This window comes from Gymnodraco acuticeps, unplaced genomic scaffold, assembly GCF_902827175.1.
Source record: "Gymnodraco acuticeps unplaced genomic scaffold, fGymAcu1.1, whole genome shotgun sequence".
NCBI lineage: Eukaryota > Metazoa > Chordata > Actinopteri > Perciformes > Bathydraconidae > Gymnodraco > Gymnodraco acuticeps.
Genome location: NW_022992081.1, coordinates 2565241 through 2591623, shown reverse-complemented (window position 1 = coordinate 2591623; position 26383 = coordinate 2565241). Strand labels below are relative to the sequence as shown.

The 26383-nt window shown below is 40.1% G+C and overlaps 1 protein-coding gene across 5 annotated transcripts in view; it reads left to right on the top strand.

Annotated features, from left to right (window-relative positions):
• The window catches only part of dnah6 (dynein, axonemal, heavy chain 6), a 131750-nt gene extending 106384 nt beyond the window's left edge, over positions 1 to 25366 (top strand). Inside the window, exons 67-82 of one of the 5 annotated variants that reach the window (XM_034202425.1) lie at positions 2537 to 2672; positions 2787 to 2959; positions 4012 to 4202; positions 4301 to 4461; positions 6405 to 6493; positions 7470 to 7616; positions 7748 to 7886; positions 13027 to 13146; positions 19302 to 19423; positions 19741 to 19870; positions 20153 to 20316; positions 21487 to 21672; positions 22252 to 22324; positions 22819 to 22970; positions 23571 to 23793; positions 25100 to 25366. In XM_034202425.1, the coding sequence (XP_034058316.1) occupies positions 2537 to 2672; positions 2787 to 2959; positions 4012 to 4202; positions 4301 to 4461; positions 6405 to 6493; positions 7470 to 7616; positions 7748 to 7886; positions 13027 to 13146; positions 19302 to 19423; positions 19741 to 19870; positions 20153 to 20316; positions 21487 to 21672; positions 22252 to 22324; positions 22819 to 22970; positions 23571 to 23793; positions 25100 to 25203 (2310 nt within the window). In that variant the 3' untranslated portion in view covers positions 25204 to 25366. Of the gene's footprint in view, positions 1 to 2536; positions 2673 to 2786; positions 2960 to 4011; positions 4203 to 4300; positions 4462 to 6404; positions 6494 to 7469; positions 7617 to 7747; positions 7887 to 13026; positions 13184 to 19301; positions 19424 to 19740; positions 19871 to 20152; positions 20317 to 21486; positions 21673 to 22251; positions 22325 to 22818; positions 22971 to 23570; positions 23794 to 25099 lie in introns of those variants that run through there. The other 4 variants (XM_034202426.1, XR_004567699.1, XR_004567700.1 and 1 more) reach the window with 4 other exon arrangements.
• Positions 25367 to 26383: the final 1017 nt, after the last annotated feature.

Here is a 26383-nt window from a genome sequence, read left to right as displayed (position 1 = left end):
ACTATGTTTCTGTTCTGGAGACTGTTAGATTTAGATCTTTATTATTATCATCATTTAAATAGACTAGCACCATGGGTCTATTATTTTGTATTATTATCCCTAAATTGAAGCACATTTCACTATATTGCATAGGTTGAACCAAAAGTTTTTAATGTAATTTGACCTTGTCCTTGATCTAAATTAATTGTCTTTAATTCTGGCGATCTCAAAAGTGTCATCAGATGAATGGGCATCCCCAATTTAGGTGGAAATGACATTATTTTCTACATTGTTTGGTTCCAACATTTAAAAAACGTGGACTTTAAACACAGAGGACTTGATCTTGGATTTGACTGTTACTTTGATGTCATGTATCTAGCTGATGATAAGTTGATATCACACACACACACACACACACACACTAAATAATTTGCAATTTTACAAATTTCAACTGATTGACAGCTTATTTTTGGTCAATTTCTACCTTTATCTTCACCTAAATGCATTTTCTTGAATTCTGGCAACCTCAAAAGTATCACCAAATGATTGGGCATCCCTAATTTAGTTGGATATGACACCTTAAATGTTTTTCTACAATGTTTGGTTCCAAAATTAAGTGTGTTTGAACATTTTACCCAAGAGACTGACGGCCATCTTGGATTTGACCTCTCACGGTCCTCACAGGTCAAATCTGACTTCCCTCCACATCTGAAAATAAACCTTATGGTATGCACTAACTATGCTAGAAATGTCATGCTTTTCTCATAAAATGCACAATTGTTATAATATGAGAGCTTATCCGCTGTACTACTTCCATTCGGGGAAACACGCTGCACTTTCAGAAACGATGCAATATAAAAACACAATGTAGAAACATCTTCAGCAACTTGACAGAACATGCGTAGCGTTTAGAAAACATTAACCTACGTGACGGAATATACGAAGCATTCTAAGGCATACTAAAAGCGCTGCATAAACAAAACGCTGTAAATACAAAAAGCTCAAAACACAACGGAAATGGGGACACTAAAAAGTGATGCATACAGCTGGGACCGGAGCACTTGTTGACGTTCGGGGATTATCGAGTTGGTCAACTGTCACTTTTGGAAGAGTTAGTCCGTACCATAATTGTGCTTTGTCAGTATATTTGAATATTACGTTCCCTACTGGGCAAGGGGAACCAAAGGGAAGCAACACAACCAGAATGGGATTGGTAATAATTATAAGTGGTTTTATTATAAAACAGTGTGAAACAAAATGGCAGGCATGCAGCCTGAACAAACAAAAGGGCCAAAAGGACACAGGTTGATAACCAAACAAAAGGAGGACTCTAAAAGTGAGCCTATTTACACACCTGAAATCACTAATCAACACTAACGAAAGGAGGCTGCAAGAAAACACAGCTAAATAAGGCAACTAAACACACTACTCTAAACACATATCTCAACACGACACTAAGCACATATATAATCACACTAAACACACTACACGAGTTAAACACAGTCTGATAGCTTAAGTCTAAAGTGTCCACAACACAAGAGCAAAATGGGTGAGGCGTCTACTCGCAGCAGAGCCTCCAGAGTGATGATTGTCCCCAGCTTTGTAGTCGTCTCCAGCAGGTGTGCGCCGGCTGTGCGCTGCAATGGGAGTGCGTCGGGCCCGGCGTGCTCCAATCACAACCTTCAGGGGGCGGACCAGGAGATGGCAGCCAATCACGACAGGGCAATCGCACAGCTCATTTACATGCAACACACATTAACACAGTTAAGAGAACCAGGAAGGCAGCAGCCGTAACTTTGAAATGTCTAGATAAGCTATGTTAGCTTGCAGCAGATCTGCAATAATATCTGACGTTATCATGTGATAACATTGTTAACATAAGCCAATAAAACGTACATTGAAGAATGAGAGAGCTCACGTCACAGCTGTTTGCATCACTTTTTAGAGTCCCCGTTTCCGGTTCCATTTTGAGCTTTCAGCCTTTTGTTTTTGCAGCATTTTCTGAATCCTGTGCATGTTTTATCAAGTTGGTACTATAAAGATTTTTCTTCACTTGCATGTGTTTTGGCGAATGCAAATATATTTCTAAAACCTCAGAGCACTAATGGAAGTGTTTTGGGCCGTTGTAGCACTGTAAAGAGTAGAGCAATAATTAAAAGGAGATTAAGACATGTTTAGAAGTTGCTTCTTTTGTGACCAGATGAGTCAGTGCCACCATTTGGCCCTCATTTATATGGCATCACTTTTGTTTGAGTTGCTGCCTGTCAGCAATCGTGATCCTCATGCTAATTCTGCCCTTCTTTCCTCTCCTTCACCCCTGTGCCTTGTTGCAGCTCAAACACATCCTTCATCTACGCTTCACTTGCTAATTTTGAACCCTTTTCAATTTTCTTCAAATGTCCGTCTCTTATCTGCCATGTGCACATGAATACTCCTCTATTTATACTTGTATTGACATCCTTTAGTTCTTCTTTACTACCTCTCGTCTCATGGTCTGTTTCCATGTCCTCTCTTTATGGTTATAATCAACTACTTTTCAATTTCTCCCTCTTCTCAGGACTATGCAGAACGGCCCGATGTGCCGTGGCTAAGTGATTTTTACTGGCAGACATGCTGCGAACTGGAGGACACTCTGCCCTGCTGCAAGGACATCTCCAAGGAAATCACAAGCAACCATATCTGCATTGAGTTCGGTAAAAAAAATCATTTTTTTTAGATTGAGATTTTCATCAGATGATTTTTCTACCATAAAAATGATTTTCATATAAGTTTTTTGTAGCATTAAATGTTTGTTGCTTCTACTTTAGGACGTTTTCAAGCATCCATTAATCCAGAGAAGTGGGAAGGCTATGCCCCAGAGTTACCTCCTCTTGGGGAGACGGAAGAGGGGAAGCAGGAGAACAGCGTCAGAGGCGACCTGAATGAGAGGCTGGGGGCCTTCCAGAAGCTTGTCCTTATCAAGAGCTTCCTTGAAGAAAAGGTGAGCTCTGGAAAAGACATTTTTTTCTACTTGCGTCACAACTTGTGAATTATAAATATTTAAAAGAGTCGGGGTACTGGCAGGTTGCCGATTGGATATTATTATCTGGATATTAGTATTAAAATATCCAAATAGTAATATTATTATCCGAATATTAGGAGTCAATTATACGGATGTGATTTAAAGTATCTGAATATAACAAATATCCGAAAATAATTATTTAATAATCCGAACATTTGTATTCAATCTTCTGGATTTTCGTGGAAGTATCTAAATATTAGTATTTAATCATCCAATTATTAGTATTCAATCATACAAATAGTACAAATAGTATCCGACTATCAGTAGTCATTTATCTGAATAGTGATTTTAGTATCTGGATATTTGTATAAGTAGCCGAATTTCAGTAATAAATATATATATTTGTATCCAACAATTATTATTGAATTATATGAATATTGGTATACAATTATAGTAATATAATAATCCAAAATATTTTAATACATTTACAAATAGTAGTATTCATGTTTCTGCATTGTAACAATACTATCTGAATAATGGAACATCATTATTATGCGCATCAGCTTAAAGTTGTATTATTGTCCGAATATTAGTAGTCAGTTATCCAAATAATAATATTGTCAACAAATTCAATTATCTAAATATCCAAATGTCTAATGGCGCCTATTTACAACTTTGGCTGGCTGCAATTCTTAGCTGGATCCAACGCCAAATTCTTCTTGGGACCCTTGCACTCCCATGGAAAACCAGACACGCCAATAACTAGATCTTCAAAACAAAACCTTTCCAGTCTCGTCAGTGAAGTCCTGTCCAGTGTTGAGAAAAATACAGCAATGATCTATTACATTTGATATCTTTTTTATGTCACCATGATGTTCTCTCCTTGGTTATAGCATGAGCCAATTTTCACTTTTATGTCTTCCCCTTAGCGGAGATCCTCTTCATCTGTTACATGCTCTTTCCTTACCCCTGATTTACTACTACCTGCCCTCTTGGTCCTGTTGACGATCTTCCTCCCCCTTCTTGTCCAGGTGGTGTTTGCAGCCACTGAGTTTGTGATTGTCAGCCTCGGGAAGCAGTTTGTAGAGAACCCTCCGGTGGACCTGGCGAACCTCTACAATGATATGTCCCCCTCCACACCGCTGGTCTTTATCCTCAGCACTGGATCCGACCCCATGGGTGCCTTCCAGCGTTTTGCAAAAGAACAAGGTTGTCTTGACAGGTAACAAAGCCTAGAATATAAGGTCTAGGTGAATACACAGATTCCAGCCATCAACCTGGAAGTTGTTTACACATGATCAACCTCTTTCTGTCTCTTAGAGTCGAGTCCATCTCATTGGGTCAAGGTCAGGGGCCAATAGCAGAGAAGATTATCCATGCAGCAATGAAAACTGGCAAATGGGTGTTCCTGCAGAACTGTCATCTGGCTGTCTCCTGGATGTTAGCCATGGAAGAGCTCATTAAGACCTTCACTGAGCCTGGTATTACACACATTGATACGACATTAAAACAATCACCTATAGCCTACAAACACATCAGCAGTTTGACACCTAATTCAGATGTGGCTACTGTCCAATGTGTGATTATATTGTGTACTGTTGCTCTTCATCATGGATGGTTTATGGCAGGGGTGGGGAATCTCCGGCCCCCGGGCCGTATACGGCCCGCGAGACAATTTGGTACGGCCCTCGAGGTAATTTATAAACACACGCAAAAAAGAAAAAATGTGAGAAATCTAGACCGCAAAAAAAATTAAACAAGCGAGTACCTGTTTTTCCTAGCCAAGGTCAGGGTCCTTGAACACAACACGAGCCTAACGTGTCATTACGTGGTATATGTCTCGTCTGACAGGGGTGCAGTTCTGACTGAGAGCACCAGAACGTCACTCCGGCACTTCCAGAAATTGCAGTACCAAGGAGCCGTACACATGCTGCAGTTTCTGCGTGCCTGTGTCTTTAGTTGAAAGCCCAGTGGCGATCTGTTCATCTGTCATACAGTCAATACCTTTGTTGTTATTAGCATCTGGTTAGCTAGCTATGCTAACGAATATAAGAAGCTTTTTCTACAACCGGTGAGGCAAAGGCACATCTTTATATGATCGTTATAGTTATAAAAAAATAAGAGAATAAAGTAAACAGGTATAAAATACTATATGACAGTAAAAAAAAGTTGTTATTAATAAACAAGAATACAGTTTGAAAGGAGAGTGATTTGTAAAATATCCATAAAGAAAAATAAATCTGCGTACAGTTCTGTTTCATATGGGTGTTGAGAGATGTATCCATAGATCTCTTAATGTTGCTCTCAAAGTGCACCAGATTGATGCTTTTAACTTCAACATTTAAAAAAAAACCTTCCCGGGGGAGCGTGCCCCCGGACCTCCCTAGAGGAGGTTAGGTCCCCCCCACTTAAATCATGTCCACATGAATAGGAAACTAAATACTTTTGCACACATCTTGTGTCAATATCTTTCTGTTTTGGTGGTCATGCCACAACCGTGCACGTGCATGCATGCGCGAGTCATGGTAAAATATCTAGATTAAGAGGTTGTTTTTTCTTTGCACAGCATGAAAGAAAGGCCAAATGAATCTGTGATTTTAGTATTTTTAAGCAGAGGTCAATAACTTGTATACGGCCCTCGGAGGATATTGTAAAAATTGAAATGGCCCTTGAGAGGAAAAAGGTTCCCCACCCCTGGTTTATGGGATGATGGACTCCTGGGCAGAGACATCTAAACAAACACCTCTTCCCATCCAACATAGGAGCAACACAAATCTGTATAGCTGTGTGGCCCCTTTTTTTGTTGTTGTGCCTCCTTTGGTCAGTTTGTGTCTTTTGTAGTCATTATGCATCTCTTATAGTTTGTCTTTCTATGGATATCTTTTATTTAAAAGAGGACACATTTTTTCCAATTCGAGGCTAAAATAAAAAGAGTAGACTTACATGTTATATAAAAAGGCATTAAAAGGTACAACTTATTAATAACAAAAACAATACTTTAAAAAGAAGCAATCATTTAAAGTGAACATATTATTTAAGTAGCTACTAATATTTACAAAATGTAAATACATAGAAAGAATGAAAATAAATCCTAAATTGCACATGAGCATCTATTGCACATGAGTAGTGTTACTAAAGAAAGTTATATATCACAGGTAGTGTTATTGCACATCAGAGATATGACAGTCTGTGCATTATGAGAGCCAAATAGCGTGAGAACAAAAAACAACAGTGATACAACCTAACCCAGCTACATGACTTACTTCCTGTTCTTTTTGTGTTTTTTCCCCAGGTTAACACATCATACTTTAGATAATAAGATACTTTAATGCATATTTTTCTGTGATGCCAGAGACACAGTCATTATGTTCTCTTTTATTTTGTTTATGCCTGTGAATGACCATCCTTTCTGTTTCCTGTGCAGACACATCAATCGACGAGAACTTCCGTTTGTTTCTCAGTTCCATGCCGACCAAAGTATTTCCTGTTACAGTGCTTCAGAACTCTGTCAAGGTACACACAGAGACACACACACACGCACATCATTTGTAACTCTTTAATCTCTCTTTAGTTCCCTGCAGGTAATTTGAAGATTGTCAAACTTTGCTCCGCGGGATATATGTTCCCAGGATTAGGAAACATGTTGAATTAATTTCCGATATTGGCACTCGATGAAATTGACTCTGGCTAGGCATTGTCTGTGCAGAACTCCCCGTGTTCTTCTCAATAGCAGCCATTGAACACCTATGTTCCAGAGTTTCCGTTAGCCGGTAATTACCGGTTTTTAGCTGGTAAAATTTAATAAAAACCGGTAAATTCAAAACCTGCCGGTCAAAATGTCCGATGCTCCGATCGATTGGCCGCCGATCATTATCGGCCGATATTCACTCTTAATAGTTTGATCGGTGCTCTCTATAAAGGCCGATCAGGAGAGCTGGATCTGGATATGGACATAAACGCGAGTGAAGTGTAACCGGACCCGAGAGAGAGATCAGATCAGCTGCTGTATTTACCTGAAGCCCCGCACACTGTTTAGCGAGCTGCATGAGAAACTGACGGGCTGTCAGGAGAGAGAGGGAGGGAGAGAGGATCCGTTTCTCCCGTGTTATTGTTCAGTTAATTTAAACTTTTGAATAATGTACTTTATCTACTACAAGTAATTTCTTTGAATGTAATAATGATGTTGTTTGTTGTTTGTGGAATCATTTATTGAAAAATGAATCTGAATTTTTCGATCTGTTACGATTATAAACTGAAGCAATATAAAAATGACTCCCATTAACTGAGTTTGAAACATCAGCATATCTGCTCATAGTCCGGTAATTACCTGCTAACGGAAACTCTGCTACACAATTCTTATTATTATTATTGAAACATGACCGTTAAGTTTCAAATGTGTCCGGTAAAATAAATTCTGTCCGGACATTTGACCGGCGAGAAAAAATCCTAGCGGAAACCCTGCTATGTTCCTAATTATCATTGTTGCTAGGTGACTAATGAGCCACCTAAAGGCCTCCGCGCCAACATGCGACGGGCCTTCACAGAGATCTCCAGCAATTTCTTTGAAGATAACGTTCTGGGACGCGAATGGAGGAAGATAATCTTTGGAATGTGCTTTTTCCACGCAATCATCCAGGTTACTCACCAACTCACACATTCTTGATCATTTTTGTTTACTTTCTTGCATGCATGGCTTTTCTGAGGTCTGTTCCTGTCCCTCTATGTTATGTCCTTATTTTTGTCTTGTTTTGCATGTGTGTTTCTTAGGAGAGGAAGAAGTTTGGTCCTCTGGGCTGGAACATCCGCTATGAGTTTAACGACAGTGACAGGGAGTGTGCGCTGCTCAACCTCAGCCTCTACTGCAAAGAGGGCAAAATCCCTTGGGACGCTCTCATCTATATCACTGGTAGGGAGGCTCTCATACAGTGATAAGTGTGGGAAGGCTCTGTAACACTTTTCATTCACGATCGCGCAAAATTGAGTAACTACCGATCATATTATCCCTATTTTAAACAACAAAGATGTTAATAATACTTATCTATGGATGTTCTTTGCTTAACCTAGCCACCGAAAAAAAGTCATCACACTCCAATATTCTACTCCCCTAAATAGAAAAGCACAAAACATGACTTATGCAACACTGCTGCTTCTTTATATCTATAGTTTTCACTACAGCAGCATTTTTGATTGGTCAGCAGCACCATTCTAAAGGAATTTTAAAGGTCACCTATTGTGCAAAATCCACTTTTTTTTCTGTGTAAAGAGATTCTGAACGTTTCAGGAAAAAAGATTTGCTCACTTTTTGTCCTGATCCATTTATATAAAAACCTGTCTGAAAATGAGCTGATCAGATTTTGGCCACTTTATGATGTCAAAACCATGTTTTGGCTTGAGTAACCATTAGCCAATAACCAACCAAGGTAACAACCACCCACTTTATCACCGAGAATCAGCACTTTTGAAACAGGGCTGAAACAGAGGGGATTATGGGATGCTACAATGCATTATATGTAGGGATGCACGATATTGGTTTTTTGAAACCGATACCGATAACTTCCTGCTTCTCAAGACCGATACCGATAACCGATAATAATATAATATATATATATATATATATATTAAATGTACCTGTAGTTTTTGCACACCTGGTGGTAAAACGTGAGCAAATGACATGAGCATTACTACTATGAACAAAACAAAGCCAAGAACAGTTTTGACTCTTCAAAGTGACCATATTTATTTTCCCAAATAAAGTTCTTGCCTTTTTCAAAAGCCTCGTCGATAGGTAAAAGCCCCGGTGCCTTTGCAGCTGGCTTTGGATTCGCCGCTAGTTTAGCAGCGCAGGCGTCTTCGTACGCTTTTAACACACCATCGTAGCAATGGCGATGTTTCAGGTGACTAATCAGGTTGGAAGTATTATAGCTCGTTGCCTTTTTCCCGCCTCGTGGAACTTCTGCATTTGTTAATACAAATAGCAAGCGAACTATCTAACTCTGAAACTTTGAAATAGTCCCATACTACCGACGACATGTTTGTTTACTGTCCTGGCTTCACGGCCGCACACCATTTACGTCACAGCCAGGCATGAGTTAGGGAGCGCTGGATTTGTGAAAAACTCCCCTCTTCCTAAACCACTAATACCACTGTTCTGGCAAAACGGGAGGAGCCGAGTGAAAAACAAGCGCACCTAATCCCAATCCACCCACACCGCAGTATTTTTTTCTTTTTTTTTACCCAAAAAATATATTGTATATTATCGGGGCTATTAATACTTTTATCGGGTTTATCGGGATGACGTCATAATTCCTAATATATATAATGGGTGGCTTGTGTAATTCGTGGAGAACCGAAGAGTTTTTTTTTTTTGGGGGGGGGGGGTGGTGTCCAACTCACGGACTGACGGACAACTTCTCACTTCAAAACATAGACTTTACTTGGGCGGGCCGCCCACGTATAGCCTATTAACGGCCGCCAAAGTATATTTTTGTATCCATCCGTGAGCACGACTAGTGGACAATGATCCCTCGCTCTACGCCTCCTGTACCTGTTCGCTCTGCTATCGCGTGAAGGGTCTGCTAACAAGCGACCAACAGAAGACAAACAGAGGAGTCACATGTTGTTGAACATCAGTCATGCGCAAATGCGGCGCACTTCTGCGCTGTAACCCCGCTGCGAGGATCCGGCGAACTAATGCCCCTTTGACACCAACGCGGTTCGGGGTTCCAGGGCCGGTTCGGAGCTAGAGCCTGATAAGCACCGGTGACGTCATGACGCAGCAGCACCAGTCGGTTGCGTAAAGCAGTTAGTAAAGCAGACGTAAAGCAGTAGAAACACTTTCGCAAGCAAAGAAGAAGAAAAACTGAAGCCCTTAAAGTCAAAAGTGTATAATATCAACCAGTAAATAATAATAAAAACCCTTGATTTATAACGTAACATCTCTGTCTCCTCTTGATCTGAGTATATTATAAAGAATAGCAGTTAATTTAAGCATTATAGCACAGGCCTTTGTCAGATGGTATATTACGCTGTTTTTTTTCTGCTTCGAATAGTTCTCTCTTTTTTCACCATACCTGTGTTTGCATCCCTGATATACAGTATAAGGTAAAATCAATCAATGTAGCCTATTCACCTTATGAAGCCCCGCCCATGTTCCTAGTTGTATGTCTTAGTGCTGCCGGTTTAGAAATAACAGCATTGTAAACAATTGATTTGATTCAAGATTATTTAAAGCTACACTGCAGTATGGATTTACAGTACCACATCCATCCTCTCTTAGTGAATGGCAGGATTACATATGAGGACATTTATTTGATTTGCCGCTCAGACTGCAAACTAAAGCTCATGTCAACAGTTTATAATAACTCTTAATGGCAGAAGGGTAGACAAAGGTCCAAAGTGTTGACAATAATAAAAACAACCTAGATACCGAACTCAATTACCCTGTCTGCGTGCTATTTAGCTAGCCTGATTTGGCCCCCGAGCCTTCAGTTTGACATCTATCTGTAAATCAAGCTAGCTAACATCACTATTTATCCAGCTAACTTACCATAGCTACCAAGCTAACAAACTAGTTAGTGAATGCTATTACATTATACGGCGCCCTATAGCCGGCGAAGCATAACGTGAAAACTTCAAAGATTGTTGTTGACAGATTAGATTTGCTTAATCAATCGTATGATCTGTTTTTACCCTTGATATTCAATACATTGCAGGTCTACCTAAATGCGTAGACCTGCAATGATCAATCATTTTCAAAAAGCACAAGTTAATATAATTGGTATTGCTCTAATCACAATTTCCTAATACATTGTAAAGTACAATGGGTTACATGAAATGCAGGACGTGCAGATAAAAACTCTTCGTATCACTGAGGCCGGTGTGTTTGTTGTGTTGTCAGCGTGTGACACGGACCGCACACTGCTGTTTTGTCAACAACTAAAACACATGTTCAGCATAGAGTGAAATGTGGGAGGCAAAATGTTTGTTCATTCCACAAAGCGGGGGGGTTCTCTAACAAAATGTCACTCTTTCCTGCAGCTGTTATCCCGTGTTTGTTCAACTCTCTCAGTGAACTTTCACTGCTCTGCTTCTTGGCTTTGTGTTTAAAATAACAAATGGTCCCATTCTCTGCAAATCTTGTCAAGCGCAGCAGATAAAGAAATCCTAATATTGTGGCTATGAGGTCCTTTAATATGAAATAGTTTGACTTCTTTACAGCATTTATCAAGGTATATGAGTGTTCGACCCATTCATACCAATGAGGGTAGACTAAATATTCAAAATACTTCACAGGGTAACAATTATGATTATTTGTATTCAACTAATTCAATATAAAGAGGACATATTATATTTGCAGGTTCATATTTGTATTTAGTGCTCTACTGTGACATGTTTACATGCTTTAATGTTCACCCTCTGTCTGAAACCAGAGCCCAGTCTGCTCTGATTGGTTAGCAGACCGTCTCTGCTTTAACCCATAAAGATGTCCCCCCCTTTAGCCTATAATGTACAATGTGTTGGAACTCTAGCCAATAGAAGTGGGAGTTTCAGGCAGGGGGGGAGTGTGTGCGAGAGAAACTTTTTCTGGGTGAGCTCTGGGTTTTTAGCATTTGCCGACCATGACATTCACTTTAGTTTACTGAAAACAAATGTTTCTATTTGAATTATGTTTGATAATGCCTTTATAAAGATGAAACTTTTTAATCCTGTGCCCACATATGGACACAAATTACATTTACATGTAATTGAATTAGGATGATTGAATATATTCTGTTTTAGTCTTCCATAACAGACACATTTAATGTCATTAAGAAGAAGAGGGACGGATCCCTTTCATTCACAATACTCATCACATCACTAAAGTTAATTTGTTTTCCTAATCTGGTTTTCAATTACACCTTCAAATGATTATGTGCCGTCTCAGTGGAGCGCTGCATCAAATTAATCTCTCATTTCTGCTATCACGCAATATTAGTTTAATCCTTAATTCTAACAGTCCTTGTGTGCCACAGCTTCACACTCTTTGAGGGCAAGACTTTAAATTCAAACCATGCATGATAATGCTGTTCCTCTTTTAGAAGGACTAATTTCTCTCTTCTCGTGCAAAAATAAAGTCTCTGCTATATTTACCGCGCCTGCAGCTTACTAAAGGCTTCAGCAGAGATCTGTCTGATTATTCCCCCCCTTCCTTACTGTCTTACATAACCGTCTTCACGGAAAGTGTTGGGTTGTAAGTGTTACATATCATTTCATGTTCCTCTTTAGTAATATTCACCCTCCAGCTATGGCTGTCCTTTCATATATCCTTTCCTTTTGTCTATATTTTCCTTGTAGCAACACATGTGTTTGCTTCTCTGTGCTGTTCCTTGATATAAGAAAAGTCAAAGGGCTGCAGACACTCATCGACTTTTGTTTTTGTCTTTTTCAAATATTCAACATTCAAGGATTTTATTAACGTATGCAGAGCAGAATGGTAGTTTTAGAAAATGACATTTCAACCGGTATCCCCCCACCTCCACATCCTCCTGCCCTCTCTGTCTTGCCCTTACAGATACAGTATGTGACACAGTCAGATAATGAAGATAACTTTATTTGTGTAGCACTTTTCAAACATACAGTAGTTACAAGGAGCTTAACAGAATAAGATAAACCATGAATATGGTCTTTGTAGTATTTATTGGAATATTTCAAAACTACCCTAAAGTACTGCCGTCAGAGAGTTCCTGCTACCCACTTAAAGTGGACCTATCATGCTATATTTGAAATATATATTGTAGGGCCATACCTATATAAAACATGTCTGCGAAGTTTTTTTTTCAAAATACCAAACAGATCATGCATTTTAGCCATGCCTCATTACGCACTATTTGCTCTGTTTTTGCAAGAGCTGAATCTGAGAAGTCTTCTTCGCTGCTTTTGTGGCAGACTACAGCGCCACCTACAGGCCTGGCTTATGTACTACAGCGTAAAAAAAAAAGAAGAATAACAAAGAAAAAATGTAATGCAGACTAATAACAATTTGTTTTTTTTTGCGTTTGTCTCCCAAGGTGAGATCACATATGGAGGCAGAGTGACGGATGCCTGGGACCAGCGCTGCCTCAGGACCATCCTGAAAGGCTTCTTTTCGCGTAAAACCCTGGGGTCTGGCTACTCCTACTCCCACTCAGGTATTTCATTTAAGAGGGATTAAGAGCACAACTAACAGAAACACATTACAATGTGCTCCTCTCCCACCCAAGCGTCAGGATCAGAGTCATCATCCTCAGAAGCTTCAAACTGATATTGATGCTGCAACAGCCAAAATTAAAACATTGGAAGCTTCTGAGGATGATGACTCTGATCCTGACGCTTGGGTGGGAGAGGAGCAGTATGACACTGGTCAGCCAGATGAAAATGATGATTTCCAGGATGAAGAGAACCAAGAGTTTCATATACTCAAATTCAATTAACTCAAATCATGCAGCCCCTAGTGGTCATGTGGAAGTATTACAACCAGGGCCCACAACAGGGACAGCAGCATCAGCACAGCAGCATCACTCCATCCAAGTCAGACAAAGCTCTCGTACAGAAAGCAATGACTTTATTCAAGTAATGCAGCGGCAAAACGAATTCACTGAAATGCTAATGAAGGAGCAACGCTTAACATTACTCCCATCCAGAGAAATACCCATCTTTAAAGGAGATCCATTACAGTACCTTTCATTCATCAGAATATTTGAACATACAATAGAAGATAAAACTGACAATTACAAAGACAGGCTGTTCTTTCTAGAGCAGTATACAGAAGGCCAAGCTAAAGACTTGGTCAAAAGTTGCCAATACATGGATTCTAAAAAGGGCTTTTTGGAAGCCAAAAGACTGCTCCAAGAGAACTATGGACATCAACTCTTAATCGCAGCAGCTTGTTTGGACAAAATGTTGAACTGGAATGCCATCAAGAGTGAAGATAGAAAAGCACTGCATTCTTATGCTATCTTTCTTCGTGGATGTTGCAACACAATGGAAGATGTTGAGTTTTTGGATGAAATGTGATCATGAAACTCCCATTTAAACTTAGGGAAAAGTGGAGAACAACTGCATATGCATATTATGAACACAATAAGACAAGAGCAAAGTTTCCAATATTGGTCGACTTCATTGAAAAGCATGCACGCATTGTATCAGACCCCATGTTTGGAGACATACAGGATGTCATGCCAAAAAGGGACAAAGTGTACAAATCACCCAGCAATAAGCCTGCTCATGGTTATAAGGGAAGTAGTTTTGTTACTGTAACAAGCCCAGGAGTCAATGAAGAGCAAAAACCTTTCCAAAACATCAAATCAGACCATAAAGGCATTACTGTTCAGAAGCGCTGTGTACTTTGTGCAGGAGAACACACCTCTGAAACATGTAAGATGAACAAAACATCTCACAATGAAAAAATCGACTGCTTAAAAGCACAAGGAATTTGCTTTGGCTGTCTAACGAAAGGACATCTAAGCAAAGACTGTCAGAAAAGAATGAAATGTGAAGTGTGTTCAATGAAACATCTAACAATATTGCACATCTACAAAAAAGGATTGAACAAAAAGACAACTCTGATAAATACACCCAAGCAGCTTCTGTAAGCAGTGCATTAGTCTCTTTAAATGGCAGAAACCACACTGGGGCCGGTGGTCAACAAACCCTACCAATTATCCCAGTTCAAATCAAGTTGTCAAACTCAAACCAGACTGTGCAGACTTACGCATTTATGGATCAGGGAAGCACTGCAAGTTTCTGTACTGAAGCCCTTCAACAAGATTTGCATGCCAAAGCCAAGAGAACAAAAATCCTCTTAAAAACAATGGGTCAGGAGAAAATGATTGACACTTCCTTTGTCAAAGGTCTTGAAGTGAGTTGCATCGAAGACAATGATTTTTATCAGCTGCCTAAAGTCTACACACAAGAGGAATTCCTGCTGGAAAAGAGCACATTCCCACTCAAGAGACCATAAATAAATGGAAATATCTAAGAGAAATTAAGTTGCCTGAATTGGATTGTGAAATCGGGTTGCTTATAGGAACAAATGCACCAAAGCTAATGGAGCCGTGGAAAATAATAAACAGTCAAAATGGAGGACCCTTTGCTGTTAAGACAGTCCTAGGTTGGGTTGTACAGTAAATGGACTGAATCAGGAAACCACTGAATCTGAGAATACTTCATGTGCTGTTGTTAATCGGATATCAGTGACAGATTTAGGTGAGCTGCTGGTGCAGCAATACAATCATGACTTTCCAGAGAAAGGTTGTGATGAGAAGAAAGAGATGTCAGTTGAAGACAAGCCATTTTTAAAGATCATGTCAGATTCAGCTCAAATCAAAGATGGACATTATCAGCTTGAACTTCCATTCAAACTGAAGAATATCATGATGCCAAACAATCGCAAACTTGCAGAGCAGAGAGCAGAATCATTAATAAGGAAATTCAAAAGGAACAAAGTTTTCCATGATGAATATAAAACATTCTTGGAGGCTGTGATAGCAAAAGGTCACGCTCAGCTACTGCCCCAAGAGCAGCTCAAACCTGAGAGTGGAAAGGTGTGGTACATACCACATCATGGGGTTCATCACCCAAAGAAGGGCAAGATTCGTGTAGTGTTCGATTGTTCCGCATCTTATCAAGGATATTCATTAAATTACAAGCTTATTCGGGGTCCCAATCTTACCAACACGCTACTTGGTGTGCTCATTCGATTCAGACAAGAACAGATAGCTTTCATGGCTGATGTCGAGGGGATGTACCATCAGGTCAAGGTGGCTCCTGTCAATCAAGATTATCTTCGCTTTCTTTGGTGGCCAGGAGGAGATGTCAGTTTACCTCTTGCCGAGTACAGGATGACAGTACATCTATTTGGTGCCACTTCATCAGCAAGTTGTGCAACCTATGCTCTCACTAAAACCGCTGAAGACAACAAAGATGATTTCTCTGCAGAAGCTGTTGACACTGTCGGAAGAAATTGCTATGTTGATGACTGCTTAAAATCTGTCGCTTCTGCTGATCAAGCTGTGAAGTTATCTGAAGAACTCAAGGATCTTTGTGCAAAGGGAGGATTTAATCTGACAAAGTGGACAAACAACAGTAAAACTGTGCTGGCATCCATCCTAAAGAGTGAAAAACCCAAAGAGGTAAAAAACCTGGACTTAGAGACCCAAGACAATCTTCCAATAGAAAGAGCCCTAGGGATACAGTGGCATGTGGAGGAAGATGTTTTCAAGTTTCAAGTCTGCTTAAAATCTCAACCAGCCACAAGGAGAGGCATCCTTTCAACAGTCTGCTCTGTGTATGACCCACTTGGATTTCTTTCACCATTTATCTTCACTGCAAAGCATGTCTTACAAGAGTTGTGCAAACTCAATTGTGGGTGGGACGAAGAAATCCCGGAGGCTCTCAAGAAACAGTGGCAAAGATGACTCATGGGATTAAAGCAGATAGAAAGATTCAAGATTGATCGATGTATCAAACCAAAGAATTATGGACAAATTAAATCTGCACAATTGCACAATTTCAGTGATGCAAGCGAGATTGGATACGGTGTTGTCACCTACCTTAAGATGACAAATGAAGATGAAGACGTTCACATATCCTTCATGTCAGGAAAGTCACGTGTCGTGCCTCTGAAAAAAGTTACTGTCCCAAGATTGGAGCTCACAGCAGCAGTACTGGCAGTACGCATGGACAAGATGATCAGAACCGAGCTGCAAATCCCATTATGCAAATCTGTCTTCTGGACTACCAGACTACATCTGTTCTGAGATACATCATGAATTAAACACTAATGTTTCAGACATTTGTAGCCAACAGAATAAGTCTGATCAGAGAAGCAACAGCAACATCACAGTGGAAATACATCAACACTAAACTGAATCCAGCAGATGATGAATCTCGGGGATTGGCAGCAGAATCGTTCTTGAAATGTGAGACTTGGATAAATGGTCCATTGTTTCTGAAAGAACCTGAGGACAAATGGCCTGAGTTTCCGGACGCACTTAAAATGGTCAATGACAGCTATCCTGATGATCCAGAGGTGAAGAAGGACAAATTCAACGTGAACCCAACCATTGCATCACTACTCTGATTGGAGGAAACTGAAAAGAGCAGTTGCATGGTTCCTTCAAGTAAAACATCTCTTGCTGCTTTCAAGTAAGAAGAGGAAGGAAGTTACTTCTACTCAAGCAAAAGAACCAAATCGAATAAAGCTGATTGAGAAGGAGATGAGAGTGTTTAAAGACTCTATGAGAGGTCTCACACTCTCTAAGGATAACTTGGATAAGGCTGAAGCAGCATTGTTGTGTTTCTGTCAAAAACAGTCTTTTCCAGAGGAAACTTTGAAAAGGGGAAAACCTATCAAAGGAAGTAGTACACTGTATAAATTGGATCCAGTGTATGAGAATGAACTGATAAAGGTTGGAGGAAGGCTAAATAAAATGGCAATGCCTGAGGAAGCAAAGCACCCAACCATTCTTGGAAAACACCACCATGTCTCTAAATCCATACTTCGAGATATTCATCAACAAGTTGGTCACAGTGGAAGGAATCATATGTTATCCAGGTTAAGACAAAAATACTGGATACCATGTGCCAATGCATTAGCCAGAAAAATAATATCTGAATGTACCGTGTGCAGACGCATGCATGGAAATGCAGGAGAACAAAAAATGTCAGATCTGCCAAAAGACAGAATTACACCAGACCTACCACCATTCACATGTTGGAGTGGATTACTTTGGCCCACTGGAAGTGAAAAGAGGACGAAGCATTGTGAAACGATATGGAGTTATCTTTACCTGTCTAACAACCAGAGCGGTGCACTTGGAAGTTGCTCATTCGTTAGATACAGATTCATGCATTAATGCCTGCAAACGTTTCATCAGCAGAAGAGGACAAGTATTGGAGATGAGGTCAGACAATGGGACTAATTTTGTTTCTACTGAAAGAGAGCTGAAGGAATCTATAAAAGAGTGGAATCTGAGCAAAATAGAACAAGCCCTCCAGCAAAAGGATGTGAAATGGACCTTCAATCCTCCTTACGGAGCACATCATGGCGGAGTATGGGAAAGACTAATCCGGCTTGTAAAGAACATGCTGCTATCCATCACAAAACAACAAACACTTGATGACGAAAGCCTTTCAACAGTTCTGTGTGAAGTTGAATGAATTCTCAACAGCCGACCAATAACTACAGTGTCAAATGATCCAAATGACTTAGAACCTCTCACACCAAACCATTTGCTGCAGCTCAAGGTCAAACCTTCGTTGCCCCCAGGCTTATTCCATCAGCAAGATACATACTCAAGACGCCGCTGGCGACAAGTGCAGTACATAGCTAATTTGTTTTGGACCAGATGGATCAAAGAATATCTACCACTTTTGCAAGAAAGACAGCAATGGAATCGCATTAAAAGGAACTTCATACCTGGAGACATCGTATTAATCATGGATTCAAATGCACCTTGTGGATCCTGGTTAATGGCAAGAGTTATGGAGACGCGTCTCCATAACTCTTGGATCTGGAGGACTGATTCGGAGTGTTCTTCTTAAGACAAAAACCAACACGCTGGAAAGACCAATAAGCAAAATATGCCTACTGGTGCCTGCCTTAGAATAAGGAAATAACTGAATATGGACAATTAAGACACCCTGTCTATCTCAAATAGGATATGAAGACTGACTTTGTCTGGCTCTTTTTGAATTTTTGTTTATTGTTATTAAAGATGCCCATAACAATAGGGGCCGGTATGTTAGAGCCAGTCATTTGATTTGATAAGAAAGGCCACCTAATTGTGACGTCTGTAGTCAACGCACTATAAAGGACTACAATTCCCACGGCGCCTGTGCTAACGCCACAGTGATGGGCAACCTGTTGAGAGACGCCGTCGAGGAACAGTTTTTAACCGTACTCAATCGTACTCGGAACCGTACATACAAACCGTACAAGTACCCTTTAAGTTGTGAAGTTATCAAGAAAGAAAGAATACCTAAGTTGTGTTGTTTTATTTGAGTTTTGTCTATTTCTTTTGAATATTGTAAAGGCCTATTTTTCTTTGTTGCATGTGCAAAAGTTTGTTACTTTATTTTGAGCAAATACATCGCAACATCTTCTAAACCATCGGAGGCCAAGCAACACTTCAAACTGTGAGTACTTTAAGGAAAGAAACGAGTTAGAACTGTCTGTTTAACGCGTCTAGTGGCTTGGTAGAAAAACAAGGAAGGAAGCCACGACAATAATGGTATTTATTATAGCAGGTGTATGCCCATAATACTTTCTTTGGATTAACAGTTTTTCTCACGTCTGTTTAAGGTATCTACTTTGCCCCGGAGAAAGATGAACTGGAGCAATATAAGAAATATATCGAGAGTCTTCCGATCATAGATGATCCCGAGGTCTTTGGCATGCATGAGAATGCCAACTTGGCCTTTCAGGTAAGACAACATAGCAGTATCTTAAAGAAATATATATACGCAACTTTCTCTAAAGAGCAGATGTTGTAAACTAATTGTCGAAATGTTTCATTTGATTTTGTTTGTTTTTCGGATGCGTTATGTATTCCAATAACTCCTTTTAACTAGCAGATGTCATTATTTATTTGTCAAGTCTACTTTAAACTGGAGCTGCTCATACATTTTACAGCTGGTTGTAAAAACATTTCTTTCCGGAGAGCGTGAGAGGGCAACTGTGAAATATCAATGAACGAGGGTGCTTCAGTATGTGAGTGTTTATTATGTGTTTGCTTCCACAGCGCCAAGAAACCATGACTCTGATCAGCACCATATTGGATGTGAATCCTCGCTCATCAGCTTGCGCTGGGGCCAAAAGTAACGATGACATAGTCTGCGAGCTCGCTGAATCCATCTTAGCCAAGCTACCAGGTACATGCAAACACAAACATACATGTGTGTATCATGCATTTATGGGACATGGATACAGATAAAGAGAAGTGGGAGAAGAGGGGTGAAAGCCCCCAAAAGTCTAAGCCTATAGTCGCGCAACTATGGGCTGGTTCAGGGTAATCCTGAGCCAGCCCTAACTATAAGCTTTTATTTTTAAAAGGAAGAGAATGTGCATCGTCATTAACCAAAAATATAACGCAGTGTTTTCCATCTGTGTTGTTGTGTCTGTTTGTCTCCCTACTTTTCTACCTTTCTGTGCAGATCTTCTGGAAATGGACGAGGCGGTTGAAACTCTTTTTATCAAGGACGAAAACGGCCGCCTTAACTCCCTGACGACCGTGTTGGGCCAAGAGGTGGACCGATTCAACAACCTGCTGAGGGTGCTCAAGGTGACACACATGGCTAGCTCCCATAAACACACTCTAGTATGTATATATATATATAACACACTGGCTACTTTATTGCTTTTTTATCGTCTCTCTTCACCAGTACAACCTAGTGCAATTTACAGGGTTCTTACGGTCATTAAAAACCTGGAAAAGTCATGGAAATTCAAAATGCTAATTCCAGGCCCTGGAAAAGTTATGGAAAACAATATTCTTCCCAAAGTTTTAGAAAAGTCATGGAAATGTAACTAAAGTTGCATCAAATATAATTTATATTTTATCAAATCGCCGAAATAGTAATACTATAATGAGAATAAATACTGTATCGTATAGTAATGAAACGTAAAATGGCATTTAACTGCCGAGGTATTTTGCTGGTGAGAGATTTGAGTTGCGTTAGCCTGTAGAAGCTAGCAAGCCTACTATTGGATTTGTTTTAGATAGGCACAACATGTTTCATATGCAGACCTTGTTTTCCTGTTCCATGTTAAAATAAACCATTGTCAGTGGCACCGCTGAGAAAGAGTAATTTTTTTGGTCATGGAAAATTAGGTGAAGGTCATGGAAAATCATTGGTGAAAAAGTGTATGAACCCTGAATGTAATGCAACAGCTTTGCCATACATTCTACCTACATTTACAAAGTTATTTTGTGTTGTTTTACAGTATATGAATGTAAATGTCAGTATCGAGTGGTCTTTAGTTAGCATGTGTATCTGGGTCTGCATGAGTTATCCTCTCATCCCAACTGTCCAAAGAACCGATTCTAAATAAATAAGTGAATGATGTAAGGTTATGTCATATCTGTAACTACATAAAGAGATGATATTGGAAGACTGTGATTCCAAGTAAACACTCAACATTGTACACTCATATCCAGAAGTGTTACAGTAATTAGTTTTAAGGAACAGAACACTTGTCACTGTCTTGAATATGTACATTCAATGATATGTTTAGAATTGAATGTACATATGTATCTTTTCATTTACATGAGAGAGGAAGAATAATAGAAAGAATGTTATGCAGTTTGTCACAACACTAACTCTGACCTCAGTGCTAATTGAGTAACATCCAACAAAATTGAGAAAAACAATGTTCAGACAGCATGTATTATAAGCATTGGATACATCATAAATCACTTTTTAAGACATCCTATTTTCTTTTCTCTACCTCATTCTGATATACTGTACTTTTTTCTTTTTTCCCCCAGTTGTCCCTTGTGACTCTCAAGAAAGCCATCGCAGGTCTTGTGGTGATGTCAGAGGAGATGGACTGCATATACACAAGCTTCCTGAACAACCAGGTTCCCACCCACTGGGCAAACTCTGCCTACCCTTCCCTCAAACCCCTGGCCTCCTGGGTCAGGGACCTGACCCTCAGGACCGCTTTCATCCAGGTAGGAAATGTCATCCTAGGCACTGTCTTTTATTTAAATGCACCATTTTGACTGAAAGACAACAGAAAAGGAAGTTAATGAATAAGAGAGTAGCAAAAACATACAGAAATGTGCTAATAGACACATTTTGTGTATTTGTGTGTGTGTTTGTTGAAAACACTAATAACTCATGAACACTCTGCATTTATCCCCAAGTGATCTCTTTATGCCTCTTTCTTTCTCTCTCTGCACACCGTCTTTGAGCACTCGGTGCCTCTCCCCTGGCTTAAAGTGTTCTTCCGTGAGACTGGTCTGAACATGTGTTTGCCCATCACTTAGTCCTCCTCTCTCACACAAACACAAAGGGGACAACCGTCAGCGTTGCATTAGTTTATGAAGCGATGTGTATTCGCTGAGTCACACTGCACATGCTCACTACCTCTGAAGAGAGAATCCACCTCACTGCCAGTCCACTCTCGGGCCCATAAGTAACAGGGTGCCTGTAATGCATCATGGCTTGTTAAACACTGACACAACACATTTCAAAGTTATTTAAAGATACATTTGAATTACCCTGCTCTCTTCTCCTCTCCTTTCTAGATGTGGATCAATCAGGGTCAGCCCAAATCTTTCTGGATCTCAGGATTCTTCTTCCCTCAAGGCTTCCTTACTGGTAAAACTCACCATAATGTCTATCATGTTTTCCCCATAAGCCATAGAGGTAACTAAGCAGAAATTCAAAGCTGCTAAAATACATCAAACTCACTTTAAGGCCCTATGTCCTTTGGCTTTTATCCATCTATTTCGGCTACTTTATATTTGACGTTGTTTTTTCACAATGAATACCAACTGGAGGATTCTTGCGCCCACATTTTGTAGAAATGTGTTTCATTTCTCACAGCCACCCAGCAGCCGTAGAGCAAAGAGGAATGACACAGCAAAAAGAAACTGCTCCTCCAGTTTTCTTCAATGAGGGCACAAGGGTTTTTCTGCTGCGCTTTAACTTCAAGTATTTTAAACTTAAAGCACTCGAAGCGGCCGCATAAAAACGTCAGAATGATCAGAATTGAAAACCCATTGAAAACAATTGAAAAATGTCCCTGGTAACACAAAGTAACACAACAAAATAAAACAATAAGATGGTCTTTTCTGCCTGCTGGCCTGTAGGGGTACTTCAGAATCACGCCAGACACTACAATTTGCCCATTGATGAGCTGAACTTCCGCTTCAACATGGTGCCGGTGTTCCGAGACCAGGTGGCGGTCTCTGAGGCTCTACGGGATCTGCCCGAAGACACCAAACTGGACATCGATGATGAGGTACTGAAAAGGGAGGTTTTTGTTGGTTAGTAATATTTAAGAATTGTGATAAATTAACATTGTCCTAGTTGTGTTGGGGATAAGGGACCAACCAACCGGTGACTGCAGAATACTTGTGGGGGAACATTGTTGCATGTAACCCCCCCATACTGCTGTCCCCATCCCCTAATGTGGTGGCTCTCTCACAAGGACATTGAAAAAATTAAGAGAAAGTTATTTTTAAAATGATGAAGTATTTGAATTATTCTTACTTTGAGGTTTCCGCGTTCAGCAACATTTTGCATTAACTTAAATTCACCCAAAAATGAAACAAACCTCATGGAAAGCTATAGAGGAAGGATCCTTCTACCAGGACGGACATCAGTGCTATGGATGTGTTGTGTTTGGATTAAAAAAGATAATGAAATTACAAAAAAGACAATCCAAATAATAACAATGATAATGTATATGAATTCTTTTTTAAATGGATCACAGGAAATGTCAACAAGTTGTAAGTCTTCCTGAGGCACAAGAGGCAGCCATACATGCAAAAAGAGGATTGATGACTGAAAGTATGTTTCCTTGTTCACCATTACTCCATGTCCTGTGTCGGTGCAACAGCTACCAGAGCCGCAGGACGGCGTGCTCGTGCACGGCATGTTTATGGATTCCAGTCGCTGGGACAATGACAACATGGTGATCGAGGATGCGTTACCCCGGGTGATGAACGCCATGCTGCCCGTGGTGCACTTTGAGCCGCAGCAGAACTACGTGCCCGAGCCCGACCTCTACCAAGCTCCTCTGTACAAAACCTCCGCCAGAGCCGGGACTCTGTCCACCACAGGTACGCTCTGACATTATACCATGTTTACATTTAGCTGATACATTTGCCACAGAATCAGAAGGCAGGGGTTTATTGATTTGCCCAAGGCCACTTTAGATTAGAATGATACCTTTTATAATGACTCTTTTTATGATGGGGTGTGTTTGGGGTACAATAACTTACAACTTTAAAGTAAGTGAGTGAGTAAAACTTTATTTATATAGCACCCTTCACAACACGAATGTACAAAGTGCTTTACAGTATACAGTACACAATTCAAAGCACAACTATAAAATGTAGAAAAAAGCATAAACACAGCAAGTAAAACACCAATGAAAAACAGCTACAAACTCACCACTTGTCGGAAAAGGTGAGTCTTTAGCTGCCCCTTAAAATCTCTACTGAGACAGAGGCTCTTCATTTCTGGGCGTGCCTTGGAGTAATGTGCATACATTACCAGAACAGCAATCTAAACATTGGATGAAGCCAGGCTAAAAAAAGTATTGTTTTGTTGTAAATGTATTATCTCTTTGATTGCACGTCTGTCCGTCCTGGGAGAGGGATCCCTCCTCTGTTGCTCTCCCTGAGGTTTCTCCCATGTTCCCTTTAAACTGTGGGTTTTCTCCAGAAGTGTTTCCTTGTACGATGTGAGGGTCTAAGGACAGAGGGTGTCGTATTGTCATACTGATATTCTGTACAAACTGTGAAGACCACTGAGACAAATGTAACATTTGTGATATTGGGCTATATAAATAAACATTGATTGATTGTTGAGATATTAGAGCTTCCTGTTAATAAGAAAAGGCTGTGAAGAGCCATTACCCATTAAATCCATTGTCGCTAGATTTTATCAAATAAAATGTGATATAAATCAGGCTAGAAATGATCCATGAAACTTTGGATTATAAAAAGATTTACAGCTGGAAAGTTTGGTTTCTTTACCAAAGTGGAGATTTTTGGCTCAGAGAGGGGAAAAAACATCTTTGTTGTATTCTTTACATGTTGCAAGACACTAACGATGAACAAGCTAACACTGTTAACTAATATACCAATCCGTGGAACCTCGCCAGTTCATGCAAATAAGGCAATATCTCATGCTAATTTCTGCAAAATTCTGGATACATATATATCGTTTTATAACCACCTTCATGCATATTTTAGATGTTTTCTCAACAATAGTCTGAAAGAATACTTGTTATGGAAGCATAATAGCCCAAAATCGATTAGGGCATGAACAAAAAGGTTATTCCCTGCAGTTTTGTGCCTTAAGCAATGTAATGATTTATCTCATTTGTTCCCATTACCCTTCATTTCTGTCTCCATCCAGGTCACTCGACCAATTTTGTTGTGACAGTAATGCTTCCCTCCAACCGACCCAGCGACTACTGGATATCAAAAGCCTCTGCTCTGCTGTGCCAGTTAGATGATTGAGTTTGTATGCAAGGACACAAAGGAGTTGGAAATGTGACTGCATGGAACATACACTTCTAAGCACAACTTTGAATTAACGTTGAAGCTTTTGTGGAATTATTTATAAAGATTGCTGAAAATGCACTTACTTCTTACACAGTACAATAAACACATCTGCCATGGATCTACCTGCTTCCTTTTGTACACTCTTGTGTGTCCATGGAGATTAATATCAGGTCATTTCAGCGGCAAATTCTTATTCTGCTGACACTTGATGACAGGGGGCAGTACATCCAGACCTGGGAAGATGCGTTCCTGTCTCCAGTCTCCCATACTGAAGAGCTCTTTCACGCTGTGAAGTGAGTGAATGGATTTGCTTACGGGAAAACACAGTACACATGTAACCTCCGGGAGCCAAATACGGAGGGATGGATGGAGAACACATGAATGTTTCTCAAAAAAAACAGGGAATAGCTGGGAGGGATGTGTTGAGACAGGAGAAGGACGGATGATCATCTCATCATGATGAAATGTTTTCCGCCACAGCCCACACACACATCAGCTGCCTATGTGTGTCACTTAGGGCATGCAGTGCACACACATAAAATATGGCTCTTCAAATACATTAGGTACACCCACTGCAGTGCCGGGGCATCGTGCAGATGCACGCCATCTCTGTCTCCGCCAAACACTCCTTCGCCAAGAAGGGGTGGGTGTACAGAAACACTATATTTAATAGCAACCTGTCAGCAGGAGCAGCAGTGTTGGTACAGATGATAGACATTTGTATATAACAAAATCACATCTCATTTTGTAAGGGGCCCTATTATGCTTTTGGGATTTTCCCTTTCGTTGTCGTGTGTTATAGGTTTTTGTGCATGTAAAAGTTCCTTCCAGAGGGAGTTTCTCTCCCAGATACACACATTAAAACATGGAGACATGTCACTGTACAGCAGTGGTTCTCAACCTTTTTCTGCCATTCCCCACTTTGAACAGGTGGGCCTTTTCAAGCCCCACCTGTTCCTCATCGCTCCAAGAAAATGGTAGGACAAGCTTAAAATTGTCAAATGTATCGTTCTATAACAGGGGTCTCCAACCTTTTTTAGGATGAGAACTACTTTCAAAAAATAAAACAAGTCGTGAGCTACTTTTACTCCTCGTTTTTTTTTTTTTTTGCAGGGTATATACTTAGCAAATGTTA